The sequence below is a fragment of the Myotis brandtii genome, unplaced genomic scaffold (genome assembly GCF_000412655.1).
Source record: "Myotis brandtii unplaced genomic scaffold, ASM41265v1 scaffold1423, whole genome shotgun sequence".
Classification (NCBI taxonomy): Eukaryota; Metazoa; Chordata; class Mammalia; order Chiroptera; family Vespertilionidae; genus Myotis; species Myotis brandtii.
This window is the reverse complement of record NW_005355087.1, coordinates 65463-91779: the sequence shown is the minus strand read 5'-3', so window position 1 is coordinate 91779 and position 26317 is coordinate 65463. Positions and strand designations below refer to the sequence as shown.

The window sequence follows — 26317 nt, the reverse complement described above, 5'->3', positions numbered from 1 at the left end:
TCCCACCCCTTCCCATCCATATTACTACAAATTTAAATTTCACCTTAGGAGTTGTGTTTGGAGTAGGTGTAGAAACCATTCACACTTTCTTGCTAAATTTCTGGGGTGGTAAACGGGGTGAATAAAAACAGCATGTACCTATACATTGGGAGATGAGGAAAGTTCTTTGACAGAATTCATAAAAGAGAGAGAAGTCTGATATGATGAACATGACCTAGGGCCAGGGGTTTGGGGAAGCCTTGGTTGTCACAAGTGAGGAGAAACTCTAAATATAGCATTGAGGCTGTTGCAGAATTCTTGCAATTCTTTGCCATATGTCTAGGTTCTGGGGATGAGAGTATTAAAAGCTATTTCACTAAATTTTTATAAAACATATTTGGATGCAACTAGCAATACTTCAGGACACTTCTAACAATTGTTGGAGTTATAACTTCTGCCATCTCCTCTAGAAACAAGCTCTTGGGGTCCTTCATATGTGGTTGGATTTTATTTCCAGAACTGAAGAAAGTCACAGAATTGTGCCATAACAGCGAGGATCAGGAACATACCTGAGAGCAAGAGGTCAAGTTCATTTTTAACCTTTCATGGAAGTTTTCCCATCGTTATTAGTGAGCTCATGGCTAGGAAATTTGAATTTTACTAAGAGCTATGAATTCAAAATAGCTTTAATTAAAGGAAAAGATAGTCAATAATTGTTGGTTTGATGTTTACAAGACAATAATTCTGGTAAAATCAAATTCCACAAGAGAAATGGAAAGTTCTATTATGCTATTACCAGAAGCTGAGAATAAAATTAACTTAACTTGAAATAAATCTTCACAGAAGTTATAACAAACATACCGGGCAGCTTCTGAATATCTCTCCAGACATCTAAACACTGTTGCCTGACGAAGATGATTTCGGAAATAGGCTGGGTTTAAAACAATGCTCCTGTAAAAAGATAAAAGCAACGCAAATGTTATTAGGTTTTTACAAGACAATTACCAGAAGTGTATAGAAATGAAATAGCATGCATCCAATTTTAAATACTATGTATTTTAAAAGATATGAATGAATGAAGTCCTTTACTTCCTATAATTGTATGTGAAGACAAATAAACAAGCATTATTGAAAAGATAATTAAGTTTGCATGATAAAAACAATTTTATTTATAGCACTGGAGATTTTTTTATTTTAGCACTGGAGATTTTTATACATATGACAAAGGCAAAGCAGATGAATAATCCAACTAATATTAAATCTAAGACATGACATTATTTTCTTATGTTAATAAATCAGTCAAAAATCACAGGTTATTTATGACATTTCTACTTATAATGTAGGAAAAAGTTGTCAGCTACTGAATTTCCATTGAAAGAAAGGGACTGGAATTTGGATCACTTGTTCTTTTACACTCCATATTAGTTTCTGTGTCTTCCCTCAATTGGATAAAGTAATGGAATGGAAGGAACCCTATACTGTTTAAGGACTTTGATTTTGATTTTGACACTTTTGACAGGGCCCTTATTCACTTCGGGTTTCCATTTTCTCTTGAAATAACAAGTCTTGATGATTCTTCCATCATTTCATAGAGTTTTGGAGTTCAATCCAATTTAGATGTGACAATGATCATTCCCTACTTGCCTTCTTCCCCTAGAGATAAACTGGTAGATATTTTTCTTCCTTGCCAGGCATTGTCCAAAGCATCTAATATAATGAGGTGAACTGGACAGATGTAGTCCATGGCTGGGTCAAAAATAATAAATTGGACTTCTTAAATACCCTTAATGGGTCACATGAATTCTCTAAATTTTGGCAATCACTACTGCTAGACTGGACTTGTTTCTTTTAACCACAACACCACTCTACATTGAGCCACAGGAGTCACAGCTTCACTGAATGAGGAGATAGCATTAGTGAAAGTTTGAAATGTAGCTTATGTGTTGTGTTATTGATATGGGAGAAAAAGTGTCACTGAAACCACAGAAGATTATTAAGCAACCTCTTATGAGCCTTTTTTATAAGTTGATGAGAATCATTTGGAATTAGTTCATCATTGAAGTGGTTCTTAATCTTTTTTTTCTTGAGAGATTCACAGAGCTTTTTGAGAATCAGATGAAAGTTATAGACTTTTGTCCAGAATAATACACTTAATGATAATTGCCAAAATTTAGGGAATTCACGTGACCCATTATGGCTATTTAAGAACTCCAGATTTAAAAAAAAACACACACACGCAGACAAAATATCATTCCCAGAAATATTGCATATGGAAAAAATAAAGTAGAAAAGAAACATCTATATGGCCCGTGTAAAATATAACATTATATGATGATGAGACAGATAGGTTAAGTAATTAAGCTTACTTTAAGCACCAGTGAACAAAAAGTGGAGACATTAAAGGACCTTTCTAAAATTGTATACAACTAGTTAGTTGAAGAGTTTCAAGTTTATTGTTTTTCCCATATTTAGCCACAGAATTTTGTATTATACCTTACTGTCTTTCCTATGATGATTTCTGAACAGATGGGACTGAGTTAATGAAGTTTTATTACTTTCTATAACTAATGGTTCATACAAATAAATACATTACTTCCATAAGAACAAAAATTACTTGTTTTGGTAATTTCTTTTTTGTTTGCTTGTTTTTAATATATTTTTTATTGTTGATAGTGTTACAGATATCTCCCATTCCAACCGCGCCCCCCCCCCCCGTTTTGGTAATTTCTGATTAAAGTATTGGAAATTTAAAAACTATTATATGAGTTTATTCCAAATTATTACCAAACTTCTAATACCATTGACTAATACTTTATATTAATTAGAAAAAGAGTATGTTTATAAAGCATGTTTATATATTTTATCCCTGTAAAAATAAATTTTGTAAAAGTAGATTGGTGTAAATAAGAGCATAGTTCTGTCTAGTGGCCTAGGTCTTCCAACTCTAACCATAATTTTTTCTTTCACACAAAGGTAATTCTTCCTCCTTACTTTGTAATCATTTATTTACCTATACATTTTTGGCAAGTGCCTATAAAATTCTTACTGAATGAATGTTTTTATCTGATATTTCTTGCCCATGATGTAGTGTCCTGGCTGTGCTAAGCTGTTCTTCAAAAGTCTTGCTCTGCCAAAGTTCTTTTGCTCAAGATGGATTTACTCTCTTAGGAAAGTGCTGCATAGTGCTTTAGAAATAGTTGGTCGATCTAGAGAATGCCAGGATTATGGAATATTTTAATTTCAACAAAGCATGATATCTGTATGAATAAGACGGTGACACTAGATAATAGCATCACACAATATATTATAACACTCAATAGATTATAAGTGGTTGAACAACTGATCAATACTCTTTTTTGTTGTTGTTGTTAATCCTCACCCAGGATATTTTTCCACTGACTTTTAGAGAGAGTGAAAGTGAAGGGGAGAGACACACAAAGAGAAACATTGAGGTGAGAGAGATACATTGATTGGCTGCCTCTCACACGGGCCCCGACCAGGGCCAGGATGGAGCCTGCGACTGAGGTACATGTCCTTGACCAGAATCAAACCCAGGACCCTTCAATCTGTGGGCCAGCACTCTATCCACTCAACCAAACGAGCTAGGACTGATCAATACTCTTGAAGTTATTATGGGTTATTATGAAAGAAGGAATTTAATGGCCTTCTTAGCCCTTTTTGTGGACAACATATCTATTAGTAACTAAGATTGAGAAATTGAAAGGTTGCCTATGAAATTTTCAGATGGCATAAATTTTACTTAAAAGGAACTAATATCACTGATGACAGAGCTAAGTTCAAAATTATCTGGAATGGTTAAAATAAAAGCCTTATGGTATGAATTTTTTTAAAAAATTAGTTTTATAGATATAATCACAGCTTGAGTATGGCCATGTGGAAAAAGTCTGAATATTTAAACTAATCACAGTGAAATGTGATATAACAATATGTTAGAGCTACAAAAACTGTACATAAAATTTACATGAAATTGATCAAAAGTATTGGTGTCTAAATAATATATTTTCACTAAATTGTGCCTTAGCCATACAGTCTCTTGAATCCATCTATTGTTCAGAGTTTCTGTAAGAATCAGCATCATATTGAGTGTGTCTAGAGTGTCCAATGGGTCTGGAGGACAGTGTGTGAAGAATATGGGATGAGATTGATATGTTTAGATAGTTCAATAAGATAAGTACTTTCAAACACAAAGACCTACCATGTGAAAAATAGGAAAATTGAAAAATTATTCTCTGAAATTCCAGATGAGATCAGGCAAAAGCCTAGTATTACAAAGTTATAAGTCGTTTAGTTCAACATAAGGAGATACTTATTAACCAGTGATGCAACAGGCACCGAGGAGAGTTTCTTATTACTGGAATCATTTAAGTGATATTTAGAATGCCATCTGTCAGGTTGTGTAAGAAATTCTTGACTGAGTGGAAGATTAGACTAAATGACTTTCAAATATAATCACAAAAATCCCTTATAATACACTGTTGAGTATTGTGAAGCATCTGAGTTTTTCCTTGCTTGCAGGTTAACAAGTTAGCATGGCAGTTTCATGGATACTCATAGAAGACATGAACCTCCAGGGCCAGAGACAAAGGAGAGTTTCTTAGTCATAACAATGGCAGTAGCTAGTGTATCAGTCTTTTGTTGTACTGCCGCAATTCCCAGATGGCAATTCAAAGGCCAGATGACACCTTCACATGCAGTAGGTTGCATCACATCACAGGAGAGGAATGCAAAGCTAAGGAAATGTAAATTCTATATAACAAAAAGATAATATGCAAATTGACCATCACTCCAACACACAAGATGGCCGCCCCCCTGTGGTCAAAGATGGCCACCACTAGATGGCCAGCAGAGGAGGGCAGTTGGGGGCAACCAGGCCTGCAGGGGAGGGCAATTGGGGGCGACCAGGCCGGCAGGGGAGGGCAGTTAGGGGAGAGCAGGATGACAAGGGAGGGCAGTTAGGGGTGACCAGGCCAGTAGGGGAGGACAGTTGGGGGCAACCAGCCCTGCAGGGGAGGACAGTTAGAGGCGACCAGGCCGACAGGGGAGGGCAGTTAGGGGAGACCAGGATGACAAGGAAGGGCAGTTAGGGGTGACCGGACCAGCAATGGGAGGGCAGTTGGGGGCAACCAGGCCGACAGAGGAGGGCAATTGGGGTGACCAGGCCGGCAAGAGAGGGCAGTTAGGCGCAATTGGGTTGGTAGGGGAGCAGTTAGGTGTCAATCAGGCTGGCAGGGGAGTGTTTAGGGGGTGATCAGGCTAGCAGGCAGAAGCGGTTAGGGGCAATGAGGCAGGAAGGCAGGAATGCGGTTGGGAGCCAGCAGTCCTGGATTGTGAGAAGGATGTCCAACTGCCCGTTTAGGCCCAATCCCACTGGGGTCCCAGATTGGAGCAGGTGCAGGCTGGGCTGAGGGACACACACCCCTTGTGGATGAATTTTGTGCACTAGGCCTCTAGTATTTTATAATGAGCTGTAACCATGACTATCCTTAGCTCTAGTAGGAGACACTAACTCATCTTCCAAGGCTGTAGACCAAAGGTCAACCAGTGCCTTTTTCAGAGGACATACAAACAAAAGAAACGTAGAAGACACATGGAGAATTGTCTCCCTACATAGATAATTTTTGTTCAGATATGCAAGTACTATTTGTCCTATTCATTCCATTAACAAATAAATAAGGGTTCATAACAAAGTCCAAAAATTTAAAATATGCAGAAATGACAAAATGCCTAATGTTGAAAAGTAATTGCATTATTATCTATTTATATTCTGTTCTAGGAAAAGTTTAAAGCAGCTTATAGAAAACGTACATAAATTAAAGTAAAAATAACTTACAGGGAACAAAAGAAAAACTAGATGAATAGAATTATATCAAAATTAAAAACTTTTGTGCATCAAAAGACACTATCAACAGAATGAAAAGGCAGCCCAAGGAATGGGAGAAATTATTTGCAAATCATATATCTGATAAGCAATTAATATCCTATAACTCAACAATAAAAAAACAATTAAAATAGGCAAAGGACTAGAATAGACATTACTTCAAAGAAGATATACAAATGGCCAATAAGCACATGAAAAGATGCTCAAAGTCACTCATAATCAAGAAAATGCAAATCAAAACCACACTGAGATATCACCTCACACTCACTAGATGACTATTAAAAGACACACACCCCAAAAACAAACAAAACAGAAAATAACCAATGTTGGCAAGAATGTGGAGAAATTGGAATCCTTATGCATGGTGTGTAGGAATGTAAAATGGTGCAGCTGCTGTGGAAAAAAAGTATGGAAATTCCTAAAAATACTAAGAATAGAATTACAACATGATTCAGCAATTCCACGTCTGTGTATGTACCCAAAGTATTGAAAGCTGGGTTTTTAAAGATGTACCCCTATATTCATAGCAATATCATTTACAACTAGAGGCCCAGTGCACAAAATCGTGTGCGGGTAGGGTCCCTAGGCCTAGCCGGCGATCAGAGCCATCTTCTGCTCTCTCACCAGTCCCCAGTCCCACCCGCTGCCACCCACCCTGGTTCCCCCTGGTTTCTTGTTTGCCATCCTGCGATCGGAGCCTGCGGGCCGGCAGGGAGGGACCGAGAGGTGGTCAATGTACCTCATAGCAACCGGTTGAGTGGTTGTTCTGGTCATTAGGCTGTTATGGTCGCTGGGCTTTTATTATATAGGATAGCCTAAAGGTGGAAGATCACTAGTGTCTATAAACACAATGTGGCATATACATACAATGGAATATTGTTAGCCTTAAAAAGGAAATTCTTATATATACTACAACATGGATGAATCTTCAGGACAGTATGCTAGGTTAAATAAACAATCACCAAAAGACAAATACTGTGTCATTTCATTTATATGAGTTACCTAGAGTAGATAATAGAGACATCAGGTAGAATGCTGGTTTCCAGGGGCTAGAGTGAGAGGGGAATGGGAAGTTGTTAATAGTATGGAGTTTTAGTTCTGCAAGATGAAAAAGAGTTCTGGAGATTTGTTGTTCAACAATGTGAGTGTACTTAACACTACTAAATTGCATATTTAAAGAATAAGTAATATGGTAAATTCTAAGTTATGTGTGTTTCACCATAATTAAAAATAAAAAAAATTAACTGAATGAGGAAAGCAAGATTAAAAGTAGGAAAATTAAGATAAAGCCTGGATGAAGTTAGCACACAAAATATGTCATAAGATCCTAAGAGTTCAGTTGAGATGGACTATATATTTTCTTCTAGGTTTGCTGGTAGCCAATGTAAAGAGGACATATAATTTGTTTCAAATAAGCCAGTTGCTCAATTCAAATATTTCTTGTAGTACAATCAGAAAGATCACCTTATCCAAAGATGCCCTAGAATGAAACAATCTGTTCTCAGTAACAGATTTGCAGAAAAATCAGAAAGTGTTCCATACGGTTGCCTTTTAGAGCTTCTTTCAGCATGGGTTGTTGGCATAATATTAAATCTCAATCTAGTAACCAAAATTCTGGGTAGGTGGAAGAAATGGGACTGTAAAGAGAACTTATGCAATATTGCTGTCACTACACAAGGATTCAGTGAAATTTTACTGTTTCTGTCTTATTTGGTCACTTGGTTCACTGCAAAAGATTGATGATTAGAATTAAAAGCTAAAATAAAGTATAACAGTCTTCAACTTATTGAGAATAACTGAGGAGACCATTGCTCACTTTAAATATCTTACATTGACAAGCAAGACAGAACAATAGAATGACCTGATTTAATTTACATGGAAAAAATTGAACTATTTTATAAAGTATTAGAGCATAAAATTAGAATTAAGGGCATTGGTTTTTTAAATGAGAAAATTACAGTAGGTTGTTGTCGAATAAAGCATATAGCTCTGCCAAAACAGTAGCAGAGTATGTTTTTGCAAAAGCATAAAAGTAAAACCTAGCTCTTTAGGGAAACAGCAAGAATAAATAATTCTCACAAATTTCTTGAGATCCCAGCATGTGCATGGCACAGAAGGAAACAAGTTTAGAGAAGAAGCTAAATAGGGGAGTAATTCAAATATCGTCCCTGGTGTTTTGCCTCTCCCAACTACAATTAATTTTATGTGTAAAACATTAAATGTGAAAAATATGAATTACTCAATTGAACAGCAAATAGCTTATTTCTTGACATGACCAAGAGTCAATCAGATAAATACTTTAACAACTGCTATATTGTCACAATACTAAAAAATATGTAGAGGGCAGATATTATATTGTCTGTCTTCTTTATAGAGTTAGAATAAACACACATTAAAGAATGATTAGGATCTATGTTTAAGTATATTTTACTTTAGATTTTGAGTATGAGATTTCTTTGTTTAGAAAAATAAAATGAAGGTTAAAATTCAAATAACAAACTTAATGGGTCATCAATACCAAGAAATAGGAAACTTGAGAAGGAAGCCACATAGTCTTCAGTATCTTCCAAAAACATGAATTTCATCAGTTACTATACATAAAATAATCACCAAAAATAAGTATAACATGCTACTGGATCTTTAGAAGTATGAAGTAGATGCCTTTGTAAGCAATTGGGAACATTTCATTTTCTCTACATTTCTTTTACTTTTTTTTACTAGCTTAATTACTCTGTATCGATTGGAGACTTCGCCATAATAGGAAGTAATGCTCAACAAAATTATCTTTATATGTGTAGCACCTAGCAAATACTTAACACATGATGGGCACTAAATGAATCCTTTTTGGAATAAAACCATGTTACTGAGTGACTGAATACACTCTTCCAAAAGGAGCCACCAAGGGCCCTAATCTTAACTAAGATTCTCCATTGAGATCTACACCTATTGTGACCCGGATCTATCAAGGGCCTCTCTCCACTGATTTTTGAACCTATATCCCAGTGGGATGTCAGGTTTACACAATCTTATAATCCTGAACTGTATACAGATGTGATCAGGAATGAAAGGAAGTTTATGTGATTAAAGGATACAGAGATAGAGATCGATAAGGAAGGTCTTTGAGAAAAATTCAAAATACAAAATTGTTTTTCATACTTTGAAAACCCCACATGTTCGTAGACTCTAATTGTGTTTTCCCATTTTTTTTCTCCATCTGTCAAATGTCTGGATAGAGTAAAAATGAAATGAATCCCCATTTATTTTTCATCTACATTGTAATCCAAAGGCTGTCCAGTAAAAGCTGTTAGTAAATCACTTGGTCAGTTCTCCCAACAAAACAGTCTTTAAGTAATACAGTATATCAACCTATCTTGTGACATTTTCATTTTTCGTTCTTGACATTTTTCTCTTAAAAAAATAATAGTGTTGTCTCTGTTATCTTTTCTTCAGGATCCATGAACCAAATACCAGCTATCAACTCTCTTGTAGAAAAGCTATCAAGATTCAGAAACCAAAGATGTAGATGTAGAGCCCTGTTCATCTGTCTGTATAACACTGAGGGGGAGAAGGGTGGATCAGCGATGGTGGTGGTTCAAGAACAGCTTGACAAATATCACATTTCTTTCATTCTCTGTGTTACTTGGGTGGGATGCATTTTAGAATGATTGCTTTGAAAAGCACAATTAATAAATTCACCTCTGTTCTAACTTACCAGAAATGATGATTTACTCAGCTATAATTATTGAGTATAAACATGTCCCGGATACTGTACAGTTTTTAAAGAAAAGAGCCAGAATGGTAAATACAAACTTAAATTAATATTTTGAGTAGCCCTATTGTGTGGACATAAATGTCTTCTAGCATTCTATTATTATTTATGCTACCTTCAATGGGCAATTAGGTAAGAACCTTTCAAGTGAACTGAAATAAATTGTAATGAATACTACTAGGTAGTTTCATAGGACAATGAAATAGGATGCTTGTTACTTTTAGAATGGGCACTATATTTATGTTTACAATGTCCATCCTGGCTAAGCCCCTAGATTATGGACAATAGTTTGGAAGTTTAAAATCAAAATTTGAATTGGATAAGGACTTTAATTATGCAGAAAGCTCTCATTATTGGATTCAATGTTTAGTTATAAACCAAATTACCATTACTCAAAGTGACTCTAATTAGGAATGTCTATTAATTACAAATTGTATAAATGAAAATGTTAATGGTTTCCCTTTGAAACACAGGGAGTTTTTTAAATGTGTTTATTAATCCTTTCTTTATTGACAAAGATAACTCAATCTCCCATTTTGACATTCTATCCTCTTTGGCTCAAAGTACTGAGTTGCAACCTGTTGTGACTTGTACCAAATAAAGTGTCTTTGCAAAGAATACATTTTCTGAATATCTTTAAAAATCTTGCCATTTCTGTGAAGATAATGACAATAGCACATATCATACTTATTTTGTCTAAAAATCTGTTAGACAATAAGCAACTATCTCCCAAACAGAAATATTAACCCAGTTGTGAAAAACCATAAAAGTTCATACGTAACCAACAATAAATGCACTGAAACTGGAAACAGTTACATTATGAATGCATACAAAGGAGATGAGAAAAACAAAAGGTTTGGGGAAAGGGTCTGCAATGATGGGAACATATAAAATTTGGAACCAAATCAGGAGGAAGTGAATTTTGAGCTGCACTTTGAAATGGTCATAATTAGGGAAGAGCAGTAGAAAACCCAAACTGGAAAGGTGGTCCCCAAATGACTTGGTGACAGAGAATGGCAAAGCATATTAAAAACTGCAGTGTGCATTTGCCTGACTAAAGTAATAAAATTGACTAGAGGGGAAGGCAGGAGTCTATTAAGGACCTGTTCATTAGTTAAATGATTTTTAACATTATAGAAGAAATTACTAATGCTTCAGGGATTACTAAGCAAGCACATGATGGAAATAGTTTTTTTTTTTTGAAGATAATCACTGCAATGATCTGAAGAAAGATGAGAGATACAAGTGCTGGTAAGATACCAAGGACACTATGAACTAGTTGAGTGGTTCTCCAAGTGTGGCTTGCAGATTCTCAAGGGTTCCTAAACACTTTCAGGGGGCTCACAATATTATTATTATAACTAGAGGCCCGGTGCACAAAATTCATGCACTGGAGGGGGGTCCCTCAGCCCAGCCTGCCCCCTCTCACGGGTCCCCTCGCAGTGCAGTGCCTGCTGTTGGATGGGTTGAATCCGATGCTCCTTAGGGCTCCCCTATCGTATAGCACAGGCTGCTCCAGCCGGCCAGAGGGCTAGAGGCATGCCCCTGGCGTTTGGGTGCAGGGGGTGGGAGGTGGTCTTTCTTCTGGATTACTCACTCTAGGATGAGTCATTTCACTCACAATCAGAAGTGTAAGCAGTTTTCTTTCCTCTTTTATTTTAACCTTTTTTTTTTTTTTTATAATTTTAGAGAGAGAGGAAGGGAGAGGAGGGGAGAGAGAAAAACATCGACGTGAGAGAGAAATACTAATCAGCCAATCCCTGCACGCACCCTGGCCAGGAACCAAACCGGAGGCCCCCACTACACAGGATGATGCTCATCCAACTGAGCCACACCAAGCCAGGGCTCAACGGTTTCCTTCCTCCCTCCCTCCCTTTCTTTCTTTCTTTCTTTCTTTCTTTCTTTCTTTCTTTCTTTCTTTCTTTCTTCCTTTCTTTCATCTTCACCTGAGGATATTTTTCCATTGATTTTTAGAGAGCGTGGAAGAGAGAGGGAAAGACAGAGAGAAACATCAATTTGAGAGGGACACTTCAATTGGTTGGCTCCCGCATGAGCCCTGATCTGGGCCCTGGTCAGGGAGGATCCTGAAACCTAGGTACATGCCCTTGATCAGAATTGAACCCAGACCCTGCAGTCCACAGGCTGAGGCTCTATCCACTGAGCCAAACTGGCTAGGGCAGGATATGACATTTCTTAGCCCTTCCAGCAGCAGACCTTCATTTTTTCCCTTCAGGAGTGAGGTGGAAAAACCCTAGATCACCTTCTTGGATTCTTATTACCCAAGTTACCAAGAACACTGCGAGTAGCATACTGAAAGCTTAGCCAATGAGTGGTCAGAAAAGGTGTTTCCTCTGCAGCTCACGTGCAGAGGAGGGACTGCTGGTGCGCCGCAGCTGGAGCAGCCCCAGGCCCCCCTTGTCAGTGTCCTCTCTGGGCCTCACCTGTGCGTGCAGCCTCCTCCTGACTGGTTGTGACTGTTACGGCATCCGGGCTAATTAGCATATTACCTCTTTATATATATAGATGATATTAAGATATTATTTTCCCTCTTCACTGTGTTGACATTGGCACTGATGTTGAAAAAGCCATGGTGGGTAAAACTGCAGTTTCTTTCTCAGGAATCAAATCAGTTATAGCAAACTGTCCTAATAATCTAGTGGTATATTCTTCACCAATTGAATACACTCCCTCCTTGGCCTGCCCACCCCTCCAAAAAAATATAAATCTCAACCCTTGAGTACATGTCTTTTTACTATTTGGCATGACTATATGGGACATATGCATAAAGCACTTCTCTCCGGCATAACAAAGTGTGACAGCGGTCTCGAAGAAAGCACTTGTGCCGGTGTTTGCATTTGTAAGCTGACTTAGTCACTGTTTCCAGGGGATATCATCATATTTTACTGGGAAGAACAGCTAACAGACTCTGATGATCAGATGTGGAATTTGGCAGACATTTCTCGAAAATAAAATAAGTGTGCCTGTCACTTAAAGGAACACAACTGACAGTATTTATTGCCAGCGATAAAAGTTTGAACTTCCAAGTAAAATTAGAATTTTAAAAAACTTGTATCTCTCACTGTGAGTTTGACAGCCACCCAATGCTTGAAGACCTTTCTGATGAGATTGGTGAAATTAACATGCAATTTTGTAAATTTACTATTGCAAAATTGAATTCTGCATAATAGAAATCTGCAAATGATACATTATTTTCCGAATAATAGTCCTACCCGGTTTGGCTCACAGGATAGAGCGTCGGGCTGAGGACTGAAGGGTTCCAGGTTCGATTCCGGTCAAGGGCATGTACCTTGGTTGCGGGCACATCCCCAGTAGGGAGTGTGCAGGAGGCAGCTGGTCGATGCTTCTCTCTCATCAATGTTTCTAACTATCACTCTCCCTTCCTCTCTGTAAAAAATCAATAAAATATATATTTAAAAAAATAATAAACATATGATGTTACTAACTCATGCATGGGTAAACAATCCATTCAAAGTGTAAAGGGACCAAATGGCTTTTAGTGTAACAGAGTACAAATTGGTTGATAAAGTTTCAGATTCCACATTGCAATTAATCTTTAAGCAATTACCACTTGATAAATCTTGGTGTTACTATCAAAGGAGAATATTCAGGATTATCTAAAAAGTTCATTAACATCATCTTTCTCTTTCCAATGATACATCTGTGTCAGACTGGATTTTCTTCATATTGTTTAACCTTTTTGCAACAGATTGAAAGCAGAATCAGATATGAGAACCCAGTTTTCTTTTATAATGCCACACATTAACAGATTTGCAAACATGTAAAACAATGCTACTCTTCTATGTATGCTTTTTGAAAATAGAGTTATTTTTCATAAAATATATATTTTATGTTAACATGTAATGGGCTTATTTTTAAATGAGTATTTTTAAATTTCTACATTTTAATTTCTAATGTGATACATATTTATAGATAAACACAAAGAGAAAGCTCTTCAACATTCTCAATAATGCTTAAAAATATAATGGGGTTAAAAGACCAGTTTGAGGACAAGTAAATAATAAAACTTGTATGAAGGCTCTAACAGTATAGATGAAGATGAAGAGGCACATGGGACATGCTTGTTTAATAATTGGCATTATATCACCCCATCCTTTTGACCTCTCTCCTAAAACCAAAATACCCTTTCCCCCTTTTTAGGCTATATCCATGACTCTCACATTATTTTCTTTCCACAAAAAGCAAAACAGACTTCATCAGAGCCTATCTGTGTTGAACAGGTTCTACAAAGGAAGCTTACAGAAATTAAAAGTCTAAGAAAGCAAAAAGATTGAGATTATACATATAGGAAAGTTATATATTAGACTTTATCTGCTAATCTCTTACAGTGAAATCAACTATTTTCTGTGTGAAAGTCATATTTGCTAACAAAAGCGTAATGCTTGATAATATTATAAGAACATTTGTATCCAATTACAAAATTATTTTGCCCCAGGTAACTGGAAAGGGCACATGATCTGCATTTTCTCCAGTGAGGAAGATTCATAAGAAATGCATGTCACACTAACCTGTGAGCAAAGTTATAGGTAGTGACATCCAGGAGGCTTTTATTTTCAAACTAAAGGTGTTACAACTTAACATATGGCTGCTCTTCAGACTTCTGTGAAAAATAAGGAAAAGTCACAGGCCTGAAAGAGGATAAACGTGAAGAATTCTTGCCATAGCAACAAAAGAGGAAATGAAGGAGAGTTTAGATAAATACAGCAGTAACAGGATAACCCTAGGATTTGCAAAATGCTAGTGGAGGCCAGTACTATGCTGCCAATAGTCTTGTAGAATTTCAGGTTGGTCACCTGAAGTCTTTGAAAATACACACAATATTGACCTTAAAGTTAAGATTTGCACAAATATTTCCCATTTGCAAAACATTTTCCCATCTATACTATCATTTGACCCCCGTTGCAAGTGGTAAGGAAGATAATGTCATTTTCCCTTGTTCAGAAATGCAGAGCTGAGGCAAAGTGACTTGTGAAAATCAAGGCTGGTCAGGGATGTTGCAGGGATTTAAACCCAGACCTTTACTTGCTGAACCTTGTATAACCACATTACAAGGAAATTTACAGCTCCCTTTCTTTATTTGTATTTGCAGAATTAATTCTGGGAAATTTAGAACTTTTTAAGAATCAACTGACCTTGCAGGAAGTAGATACAAACATATCTCTTCTGTTCTCATTGGCACTTATCCCAGGCCACGCAACTGACATCTTTTAGAACATTTCAAGTACATGAATGCTTTTAATACCCCAGTGAGAATTTATAGAGGAAGAGGCTGCAGAAAGGCTAAGTCATTTGTTTAATAGAATCATCTTACAATAACATAGGAATAGATCCACCCATGAGGAGTGTCTGCGCAGCCAACTTGCCATCTTGAGGAATGGATCAAAATGGATATTTCCTAAAGGCAGTACTTAGCATGTTAGCACCCACTGCACTGTTTTTCAAGAAACACCGCGAATTCAAAAGCAGGGAAGCAAAACAACAAGAACTGATAGATTTACCTTCTAAAGACAGGCAGATGCATTGTTGCATAAGAATACCACTCCATTTCATTAATATACTGCTTTCTTATTTATAAACCATTTTTATATTGAGAGTTAATGGGAAGGAAAGATAAAAGTCAAATGAATACTGACCTCAGAGATAAGACTAAACTAAATTGTTAGAAGAGAAAGAGTGGAAGCTAGGATGAGACATAAAACATCAAGCAAGATGATTGTAAACTAAAATGCAGTCAATTTGAATATAAATGTAGAAGATGACATGTTTGGCCGAAAAGCCGTGGGATGAATGGCAGAGTATAATGGAGACAATAGAAAAATGCTGTAGGTGGAATTATTTTAATTAATCTATTGCAAGCTCTGTATAATGAAAATATTAAAATATAATCATGAAAGTTTGTAAATATATTTATTATAAATAGAGTATGATCCTTTTAGCACATATTTTGCTACTTGGACAGGCAACTTAAGGAATCCAATCCAGTTTTAGGATCTCTCTCCCTTCCTTTTTCTCTTTGAAATCAATTAAAAAAAAATACCCTCAGAAAACAAATAAATCTCACAAATATCTGTAATGCTTGAAGCTCATATCACCTCTCAGCATTTTAATTATCCTCAAAGTTGTGGAAAATAAGGCCCCAAAAGTTCTGTTTTCACAGGAGTTTTCAAATTGTCTACTTAATTGAGTATCTGTTGGGGTTCAAAAAGGATATTTTAAAAATAATAGTTTCCTCTGCCCTGGCCGGTGTGTCATCATCCACGCACCAGAGGTCACCAGTTAGATTCCTGGTCAGGATACATGCCCAAGTTGCAGGCTTGCTCCCCTGTCAGGGTGCATGTGGGAGGCTGCCCATCGATGTTTCTCTCTCACATGGATGTCTCTCTTTCTCTCTCTCCCTTTCCCTTCCTCTCTCTCTAAAAATCAATAAAAACATATTTTAAAAATAAGAATAGTTCCTTCTATGCATATGTATAATTTATTGCTTTCTTACCATTGAAAATAATCTCTATTTGTTGTTGTTGGGACTGAAATAAAATACAAATCTGATATATTTTGAGATACAGGAATGACTTCAAGCAATTTACTTAGACTTAAAGGTGAGAAAACTGAGGCAAAGGAAAGTTACTAGTGAAATTCAAGCCTAGTAAGTGATGAAGCAAAGATTCAAACCCATGCTTTTGGTTATTTTAGTTTTTTACATTTGACTCATAATTATTTTGATGTTTATCATTTAATTTCCAAGTATTTGAAAGGATTTTCTAGATATCTTACTTAGTGAGCCTTATTTTAATCTCTGATAGTACCCCTTTCCTGAGGTCCACTTTGATATTTAACATAGGCAAAACTGACATAAACACAGGTTTTAATGGTTACTGTATGGTATATAATTTTTCTTCCCTTTAAACCAGGGGTCCTCAAACTTTTTAAACAGGGGGCCAGTTCACTGTCCCTCAGACCGTTGGAGGGCTGGACTATAGTTTAAAAAAAAACTATGAACAAATTCCTATGCACACTGCACATATCTTATTTTGAAGTAAAAAAACAAAACGGGAACAAATACAATATTTGTATTTGCATGTGGCCCATGGGCCGTAGTTTGAGGACCCCTGCTAAACCTATGTCTTTTTGTGGACAGCATATAGTTGAATCTTTTAATGTAATCTAGATTGGCAATCACTGCCTTTTAAATGCAATGTTTAATTAATGTATGATTAATGCAATTATGAATATGGTTTGGTTCAACTCTACTATCTTGTTATTACATTCCAATGTCCCACTTGATTACTCCTTTTCTACTTATTTTGTTACTTAAATATTCTTTAGCATATAATCTTTAGCCAATAATTGGCTTTCTAGCTCTACTTTTTATATTTTTTAGCTATTCAAAGGATTATAACATGCATCCTTAATTTAACACAGGCTACTTAGAGTTAATATTGTACTACTTCCTTTAAAAAACTTAGTAATAAAATTTTCATTTGTGCTCCCTCCCTTGGGCCTTTGTGGTATTGAGGTCCAATATTTCCCACTGAAATAATGTAATCATATTATTTATTGTTTTTACTTTAGATAATATGATAAAATGCTATTATTTTCCTTTAAATAGTCATTCTTCTTTAAATACACTTTGAAAAGAAAAATTGTGTTTTATATTTACTTATTTACCATTTCTAGTGTTACTCATTCCTTTTTGTAGATCCAAATTTCAATCTATTGTAATTTACTTCAGCTTGAAATATCTTCGTTAGCTTTTCTCCAAGTGTAGATCTGCTTAAGGTTAATTTAAAAACTTTTATTTATATAAAGATATATTTATCTTACTCTCATTTTTGAGGAATATTTTTGCTGAATATAGAATTCTGGCTTGACATCATTTATTTTTCTTTCATCACTTTAAAGTTGTTCTGTTGCATTTTGGTCTCCATTATTTCCAATTAAAAGTCACCTGTTAACTTAATCAATAAAGAAATTAAAAAAATACAAGTCACCTGTTATTTGTATCATTGTTCCATTGTATGTAATGTGTTGTTTATCTTTTACTGCCTTCAAGATTTTCTCTCCATCTTGGGTTTTCAAAGAGTTTCATTATGATGTTCCTAGATGTGGTTTTCTTTGTATTTATCCTAGTTGGAGCTAAATGTCTTCCCTTTTTTTTAAACCAAATTTGGAAAATTTTTAGTAACTACTTTTATGATCCTTTCTCTTTTCCTTTCCCTTTGAGACTTAAATCACATGTAGACTAGATTGTTACAGTCCTTGAGAACAGGTCACTGAAGCATTGGTTAATTTTTTAAAATCTCTTTTTACTCTTTGTTCTTCATATTGGGTAGTTTCTATTAATTTGTCTTAAGGTTCACTAAACTTATCTTTAGCAATCGCCAATCTGATTTTTTAAAATTGATTTGAGAGAGAGAGAAATATAGATTTGTTGTTCTACTTATTTATGCATTCATTGGTTGATTCTTATATGTGCCCCGACTAAGGATTGAACTCACAACCTTGGCATGTCAGGACTATACATTAACCAACTGAGCCACTCAGCTAAGGCTCCAAACTGATGTTAAGGTCAACCAGTACATTTTTTTTGATATTTTATTAATCTATACAAAATCTTTATTTGATTATTTTCTATAGTTTTAATTTTTCTGTTAGAGTCTCATCATCTCTTCACTTATCATGACTATGTTCGGGTAGGTCTGTTTGGGCTTTGAGCTTGATCCTAAGGTATAGTCCTTTCTGAGGACATGGTCATTACTCTTTAAGCATGGCCTTTCTGGGGTCTCACCTGAATGCCTGAGGTACTCAGTGAGGTCTCTTTGCATGGGTACTCCAACATCTAGCACTGCAGCTCCTCTAATATTTCCATTTAGCACTTAGACCTTTAGTAGGGAATCTCTGCTACATGAGTCTCACTACTCACATTGGTTAAGAACGTGCAGTAAATCCTCATGTAGACTTCTACCCATAACTTCCTTACATAGCAACCTCTTCTTTGGCCAACTGCCCTATAAATTACAACATTTTTTTGTCAGTGTAGTATTCTAATCTCTATATCCTCAACTCAGCAAGACAGTAGTTTAACTTGATCTCCATCTCCCTGAATTAAAGCAGGAAAATAACCCAGTCAAAAGCTGAGAAAACTGTGGGGCTCGCAATGTGTATTTCCCTTCTTTGAAGGATCAGAGGACCGCTGTGACCATTGTCCAATGTCTGAAAACAGTTTTCTCATATATTTTGTCCAGTTTTTTTTAAAAGCAGGAAGGTAGGTTCAATATCAGTAAATCATTTAGGGCTGGAATAAAAATATACATGAGTTTGGATTTAATTTTTTGAAACCCTGTGAGATAGTATTTGTGAAGTAGATACGATTATTATAACCCAATTTTGTAAAGAATTAAATTCAGACTAATATTGAGTAGGAGAGTCAGAATTTGAACCTCAGCAGCCAGATTCCAAACTCTGTGCTCTGATCCCATATACTGTGCTGCCTCTGCAAAATGAAATTGTGCTTTTCCTTCATAGTATTTATCACACTCTTTTCTCATAGATGCATTAATATTTTTTAAACTTTGCTATTTTTCTGCTATTGTATAAATACCATATATTTCCTGTTTAAAACTGCCTCCTCTCTGCCTAGCAAGATGCTTGGTAGGAAGTCAATAACTATTTGTTGAATGAATGAATGAATGAATGAATGTAGATGCCGCCATTATAAAAAATATTTTGAAAATAGAATCTTTTTCACATAACTGGTATTTGTATTTCATCTTGCTAGCCACATTGTGGCATCAAAATTCTGCAACAAAAAACAAGCAAAAATATAAAGGTGAGAAATATGCAAAAAAGTGACATACATGATTAGAATCTTTACAATTATGTACATCAAGATGTAATTATATGATGGAAAAGAGTTACAGTAGAATTTTTACTCTTGATAAGACAGCAGTAATTAGAAATCAGCCTGGTATGTTCAACAAATCTACTGATAAATAATTACAGTAGTTAATGAAGTCAGTACAGAGCTGATATATTTGACTGGTGAATCTAGGTGTCACCGTTTTACCCCCCTAAGTGTCACTTTTGATTAAAGTGAAAAAAAAAAGATGCCCAAGTTTGCCACTTTGAATATAAAATTAACAAAAAGAAAAAAATATTTTTGCTAATAATTATTTCCAGAGACTTTGTATCACTTATTATTATATTTTAAATGTCAATAATAAACAAATTATTTTTAAAATGTATCTTTGTTGAACTTAAAACTGTAAAGTTATGGTTCTTATAGTCTTCTACACGACAAAACAACATGCATTTACTTTTATCAGAAACAAAACTACATGATAGTTTTAAGCTAATTTTGTGTTAACAAATCTCTGAAAGTTATGCTGTAGACTTCACATTTACATAAAATTAAAGAAAGGATGCTTCAGCAAATGCAAATAAATGCAAAAAGGAATATTTTGATCCATGATTAGAATCACTCATCACAATATGATAATAATACAAAAGCAAAATTTTTCACTCAGAGTATAACTAATGGTTGTAAGCTATTTATAGACTGAGTATCCTGACTAATTAATTTAGAAATATATTGATTGTATTTCAATATCTGCTTTTAAATCTGAGCTCTTTGAAAACATTTTAATACTAGAATTATATGCACTCACTTCCGCAGTTCCGCAATATGACAAGCCCGCAAAATGATTTATTTCATTTGGTGTATTATTAATTGTACGAATTGACTGTTTAACCTCTATTGATTTATATTTCTTACTTAATGTTCAAGTTAGAAACAGAAGCAGAAATTATTTTACAGTAGAAAAAAATTTACAAGAGTTAATTCTAGCAAATAGGGAAGATGATTTTACTATTCAGCATTATGTATCCTCCCTTCAGTAATTTTCAAGGTCTTGAAAGAGCACTCTTAGTTTTATTTATTTTTTTTATTTTTTTTTTAAATATTTTATTGACTTTTTACAGAGAGGAAGGGAGAGAGACAGAGAGTTAGAAACATCTATGAGAGAGAAACATCGATCAGCTGCCTCCTGCACACCCCCCACTGGGGATGTGCCCGCAACCCAGGTACATGCCCTTGACCGGAATTCAACCCGGGACCCTTGAGTCCGCAGGCCGACGCCCTATCCACTGAGCCAAACCGGTTTCGGCGAGCACTCTTAGTTTTAAAATAAAAGTTTTTCAGTCTAAATAATAAACTTATTGAAGATAATCCTTGTATCCTCAGGAATAGTAGCTTTTAATTGTTTCTTTTTTAAAATTAAATTTTACTGGGGTGACATTGGTCAATTTGGATTTTAGTGGAATGTTTAATCCATGTTCATTTCTTATTTTTATAACACTGAATATAATTTTGACCTGACCATACCAATAGGAACCCTTTTATTATTGTAAGTATTTTTAAAATTCATCAAACCATTCTGATATCCAGAAGATATTTTTTCTTAAAGTGTAGGCCATGTTAGTGGTCCTGTTTATGTGTAGTGAAAGCCATGGAGAAGGTGATATATAATTACTTTTAGTGCACTTCAATTCATTATTGCTTACATATGTCTATAGATTTTTCTGGGCTAGTCCCAATTTCAAATATTTTCCCCAAAATGCTCACAAGTCACCCAAGTAGCCCAGAAATCCCAATACTTTGACATACTAAAATACATGCTATATTTCCAATATTGGTTATTTTAAATGGAGATGTAATAAATTCTTGGACAGGCCATATGTCTTGATACTGGGTTTGGAAACTATAGGAAACCGAATTTGATTTCAGTGTCAAAGAGAATATGCCTTAGGTTCTGTAGTTTATTTACTCAGAAAAATATCTTTCAAGCAGGTTATCTTGTGAATTTCAAAGTGATTTTGTTGTCTGCAGGTTCTTGGTGTCAATCTTAAGCCTACAAGCTTGAGGTCTCCTCAGGGCTCTGAAGAATCTTAGGTAGAACTTTTACATCTTTGTGGATGTGGAGTTGTAAGTGACTTTTACCAAGCTGGCAGATCTCCTGCTTACACAATAGGTCATAATATGATTGATAGCTATGTTTCCTAGTGGTTATTAACAGGGCAGGCATTTTTCTTTCATGTTGGTATTAGTTTTTCTGTTTGTATCCAAAAGAATATAGGCTGTGAGATCAGAGAATGGACAAGACAAATGTTCTAGGTAAATTGCTCTAAGTCAGGCAGGGAGGGACAGAGACATCATAATTCTAAGGAAAGAGTTATTTGAAAGGCATAACGGAATCACTTTATCTTTGATGTAGATTAAACTGATTATTACCCAGGAGAAGAAGAACAAGGCTTTTAAGAAACAGGTCATAGAGAGGAATAATTTCATAGAAAAAAATAGGCCTGGAGATTCTAAGAAGTCACAAGATAATGTAACAATACAAAGTTCTGAAGAGTAATAAAAATACATAAGAAAACAAACTTTTAAGGACATAAGTAAAAAGTGTTTCATACCTGTGCTCAGCTCTCATGTCCTGAATAGCGTCCTTTGAGTAGCTACAGTATGTTATCACCAAAAAATAAGTGACAAACTTCCAAGTTTTTCTCAGGCTTCCCTTCCACCATTTTCCATATTTTGTGCAATTTTGGAAATCCTCTCATCCTTCAGTATCACCTCCCTTAGTTACTTTATTGTCTCCCTCCTTTCTTCCTACAGAAATTGGCTACCACCGTTATTTGTCTTTGTATTTTGCCCTGCATTACGAAATAGTCATTTATGTCTATTTCTTTCATTAGGTTTGGAGATGCCCTTTGTGGTATCTGTGATTGTTTAGCTTAACGTAACTCAAGTAATGAAGAAATGTTTTTTTCTGTTTTGTCTTTAAATTTAAGTGGAATGGGAACTGATAATACAAGTTCACAGAATAGCCTCTGCTTGCATAGATAGTATTTACTTGTAGTTACTAATATTTCACTTTACCTATGCGCATGATTCAAAGCAAGGTCAGGTTTCCTCATCCGTAGGTAGCAGATAACAAGCTTCGTCTCAATAAAACTTGCCACGCTTGCTATATCTTCAGCAGATGCTTCAAATGGTTTTCCCAGAACCGCTCCTTTGCTGCAAAGCTTAAAAAACACACACACTATTTTAAATATCCTAATAATATCAGGATATAATTTATCTTTTAAATAAGCAAAACACAGATATGTACACATACTTTCACCAAACTACAAGTAAAATATTAGTGTTTTGATTATAAGTTAAATAAATTGTTTCTGTTCACTATTATGTGACTATAATGGAAAATAAGTAACACATTTTACTGTAAAATGCTTCCTGTAAAATATTTGGAAGCATTCATTGGAAGCATATCATAGAAGTATGATATATTTTAAAGGAGTGTCATTTGCTAAGACTGTCTGTTTTAAAAATAAAGCACACAATAAGCAAAGACATTAACAGAAAACCAGGTATAAATCATATTAAATACCAGGGCTTTTATGAAAACCCAGCTGAGCAATGATCTAGCACACTATCAAGTTTGATTTAATATAATAAGAGGTATCGGAAGTAAACTCCTAGGAGCCATTAACATGATCAGTGATTAATTTGAGTCTGAATCATATTCTCTAGGATGTTATTGAAAGAAGAGAAGTAAAAATTTATTAGAGTTTATTGGCAGAGGCCACAGTATCTGCAAAACATGGCAAGAATGTGGAATTCTTAATAAAAATTCCAGGAAGTCACTAGTTTCTGGACACTATGAATAAACTATAGAGAAAAAAAAAAATTTTTGGAGAACCCCAAACACTAAGAAGTGTCAATAATATGACAAGGGTAGATCAGCACTTTCTACCCCCACCTCAGAATTTTCTACTGTTCCTTCGATTCAAGGATGATGGGGAAGAAAAAACTCCACCTTCTGTTTAGGGACCTGATTCAGGATATCTGCATCTTTGCTCTTTCCTATTGTGTAGTTTTGTTTCCTATTATATCATAGTATTCAAATTCTAGAATTTCTTGAATGATTTTTATCTGCTAAATAAAATCAGCATTATCTTTTTCAAGTTAAATACCCAAACCTCCTGGACTCTTGATACAAAATTTTACAGAAACAACAAAGAAACAAACAAGCCACACATTTTCTATATTCTTTGCCCCTTCCTGTCTGTACTCCTCTTTAATAGGGTGGAGCAGACAAGCTTCCGTTCCCAGGCACACTTACTGTGGGATGAATGTGGGCCCTTTAGGGAGGAGTTGGGGAGTAGTTTCCATGAGGGCATTCAGATCCTACAGAGCAAGAGGAAGCCAACCTTCAGATTTAATAATATTAAAGGCTTTGTCTATGACCACCAAAACCAAGTGAAGAATAAATGCCTTATCTTCTAATGTCTGCAATATTTTCTACTTCTATGAGACTCAAGGCCAGAGAAGAAATAAAAATAATCAATCTTAACACACTGAAGGGAGTACTTCATAAAACCAAACTGTAAGACAGTACTGAGAGACAAAGGTAATTTTTCAATTCACATTAAAATGGGAAACAGGCAGCCTGCTGGGTAGGTTTTTATGTGTATTTGTAGTAATCTTGTTGTATCAATCAAGTATTGTAAGATAGAGAACTTTCTTAATTTTATCAAAGATTACTTTATTTGTTTTTGCCAAAGTGGTACATCTCTGAAATAAGCTTTGAAATAAGGCAAATATGTAGAAAATATGTTGAATTTAAAGGTAGAATTGTAGGTAAATGTAGACAAAATACTAATATCATGATTATAAAAAACAGACCAGATATTTTACTGAATTTTAAAATTTCTATGCAGACATTTGTAAAGACTGGGAAGTTAATTCCCCAGAAGACAGAGGACTTTAATATCATCTAAATTTGCTTGAATGTAGGAAAAATGATTTTGTTCAAGTTATAGTTGTCTAAAACTAAAATAGTATACTAAATTTTTGATGAAATACATTATGGAGATAAGGAAATAGAAACTTTTAAACCACTTGATATGTCAGTGAGAAGACTTTGAGTTAGGAAAAATAATGCTAGGTGTTAATTTTTTATTTCAAAATGAAGCCTAAAATATTTTTAAATCAAGCATGGACAAATTAAAAGCATAATATTAAAGGGAAAAGGCAGTGAAAACCCTTATGGGTGTAGTTGTTTTAATAAGAAGCTAGATATTAAGTGAGATTTCAATAGTAAAATAAAATCACAAGCTCAAAATCTAATAAGAAAATACATATTTTACAAACTATACTTGATAATTTTCTGAAAACAAGGTGATAACACTTTATGAAATACTTTTTCTAAGGTTTTTCTTTTATTTTACATAATAAATATCAAACCTATTTTCAGAAATCGTGGCACACAGGAATTTCAAGGTTTGTTAAAAACAGAGATAAAAATAACATACATCCTTCTAATAGCAGAAATAACCAATATTAAATATTACATTGTGGGTCCCATTCTTAAAAATTCCACACATTTTAAAAAATTAGGATCATCATTAGCAAGATTGATATTGCTAATAGGTTCTCCCTTAATTAAATATTGTGTGGTGAATGTTTGCCAACTATATTTTTTAGACATAATTTTGAGTGATCTCTTTTTAAGATCTCAGAGAGAACAATAAATATTGAAAAACATGGCATCATTTGAGTTATTAAATATCAACAAATTAGGATATATTATCCATCCAACCAGTATTTCTTAAGGTTTTTATATTGTCTTTGAATTAAACTATGGAAGATTTTAAAATATGAAAAGGCAGTATTCTTTTAGTTATTTTGAAAAAGTGAGATTAAGGAATAGGAGGAAATAAAATTCTAAAAAAATTAAAAATTATATATGTGTAAATTTTAAATTAGAAGCAAAAAGTAAAGAATTAAGTGATAGAATGAAATCAGAAATGTGGAGGACAATCTTTAAAAATGAAACATATTAAAGAATCCATTACTGGAGAAATCAAGATGGCAGCATAGGTAAACACCTGAAATTGCTGCCTTGCAAAACCACTTCAAAACTACAACTAAAGACAAAACAGACATCACCCAGAACCACAGGAAGGCTGGCTGAGTGGAAATTCTACAACTAGAAGGAAAGAGAAAAGCACACTGAGACTCAGGAGGTGCGGAACTAAAGTGCAGAAGTACAGAGGTGCGCGCGGAAAGGGGCTGGCAAAGGAGGACGCTGGAGTCTTTTTCAATAGGGAGGGAGTCACAAGCTCCCGACTGCTCTGAACTCCAGTTCCAGGTGAGTCTCTGGGGACCCAGGACTCATACGGGGAGAAACTGGACTGTCTGGCATCGGGCAGAACTCGAGGGCGGCTTTCTCTCAGAGGTGCTTGCAGCGATTACCGCAGAACACTGAGACCCGGGGGCCTCTTAGGGCAGGACTGAGGACCAGCCATAGCTGTTTGCTCCGCCCTGTTGATTCCCTGAGACCCCGCCTCACCCAAGCTGCTAGCAGAGGCTTTTGCATATGAATGGGCTGGCCCTTTGAGATCTAAAATTACCTAACAAACTGAAGCTGGGTCAGAGAGAACCAGAACATCCAAAAGAAGGCTCAAGGCCCCACAGCAGCTTGCATTGCTTCACAGCTGGGCCTCATCTGGGCACCTCCAAACCCCAAACAAAGAAGAGGAATCTGCATATCTCTCCATAGTTCCAGCTC

General features: G+C 35.3%; 1 protein-coding gene across 1 annotated transcript in view; it reads right to left on the bottom strand.

Annotated features, from left to right (window-relative positions):
* SPATA16 (spermatogenesis associated 16) overlaps positions 1-26317 on the bottom strand; it is a 207757-nt gene that overhangs the window by 136355 nt on the left and 45085 nt on the right. The window contains 2 exon segments of the mRNA XM_005860868.1: positions 841-930; positions 22621-22766. Of these exon segments, the coding sequence (XP_005860930.1) occupies positions 841-930; positions 22621-22766 (236 nt within the window).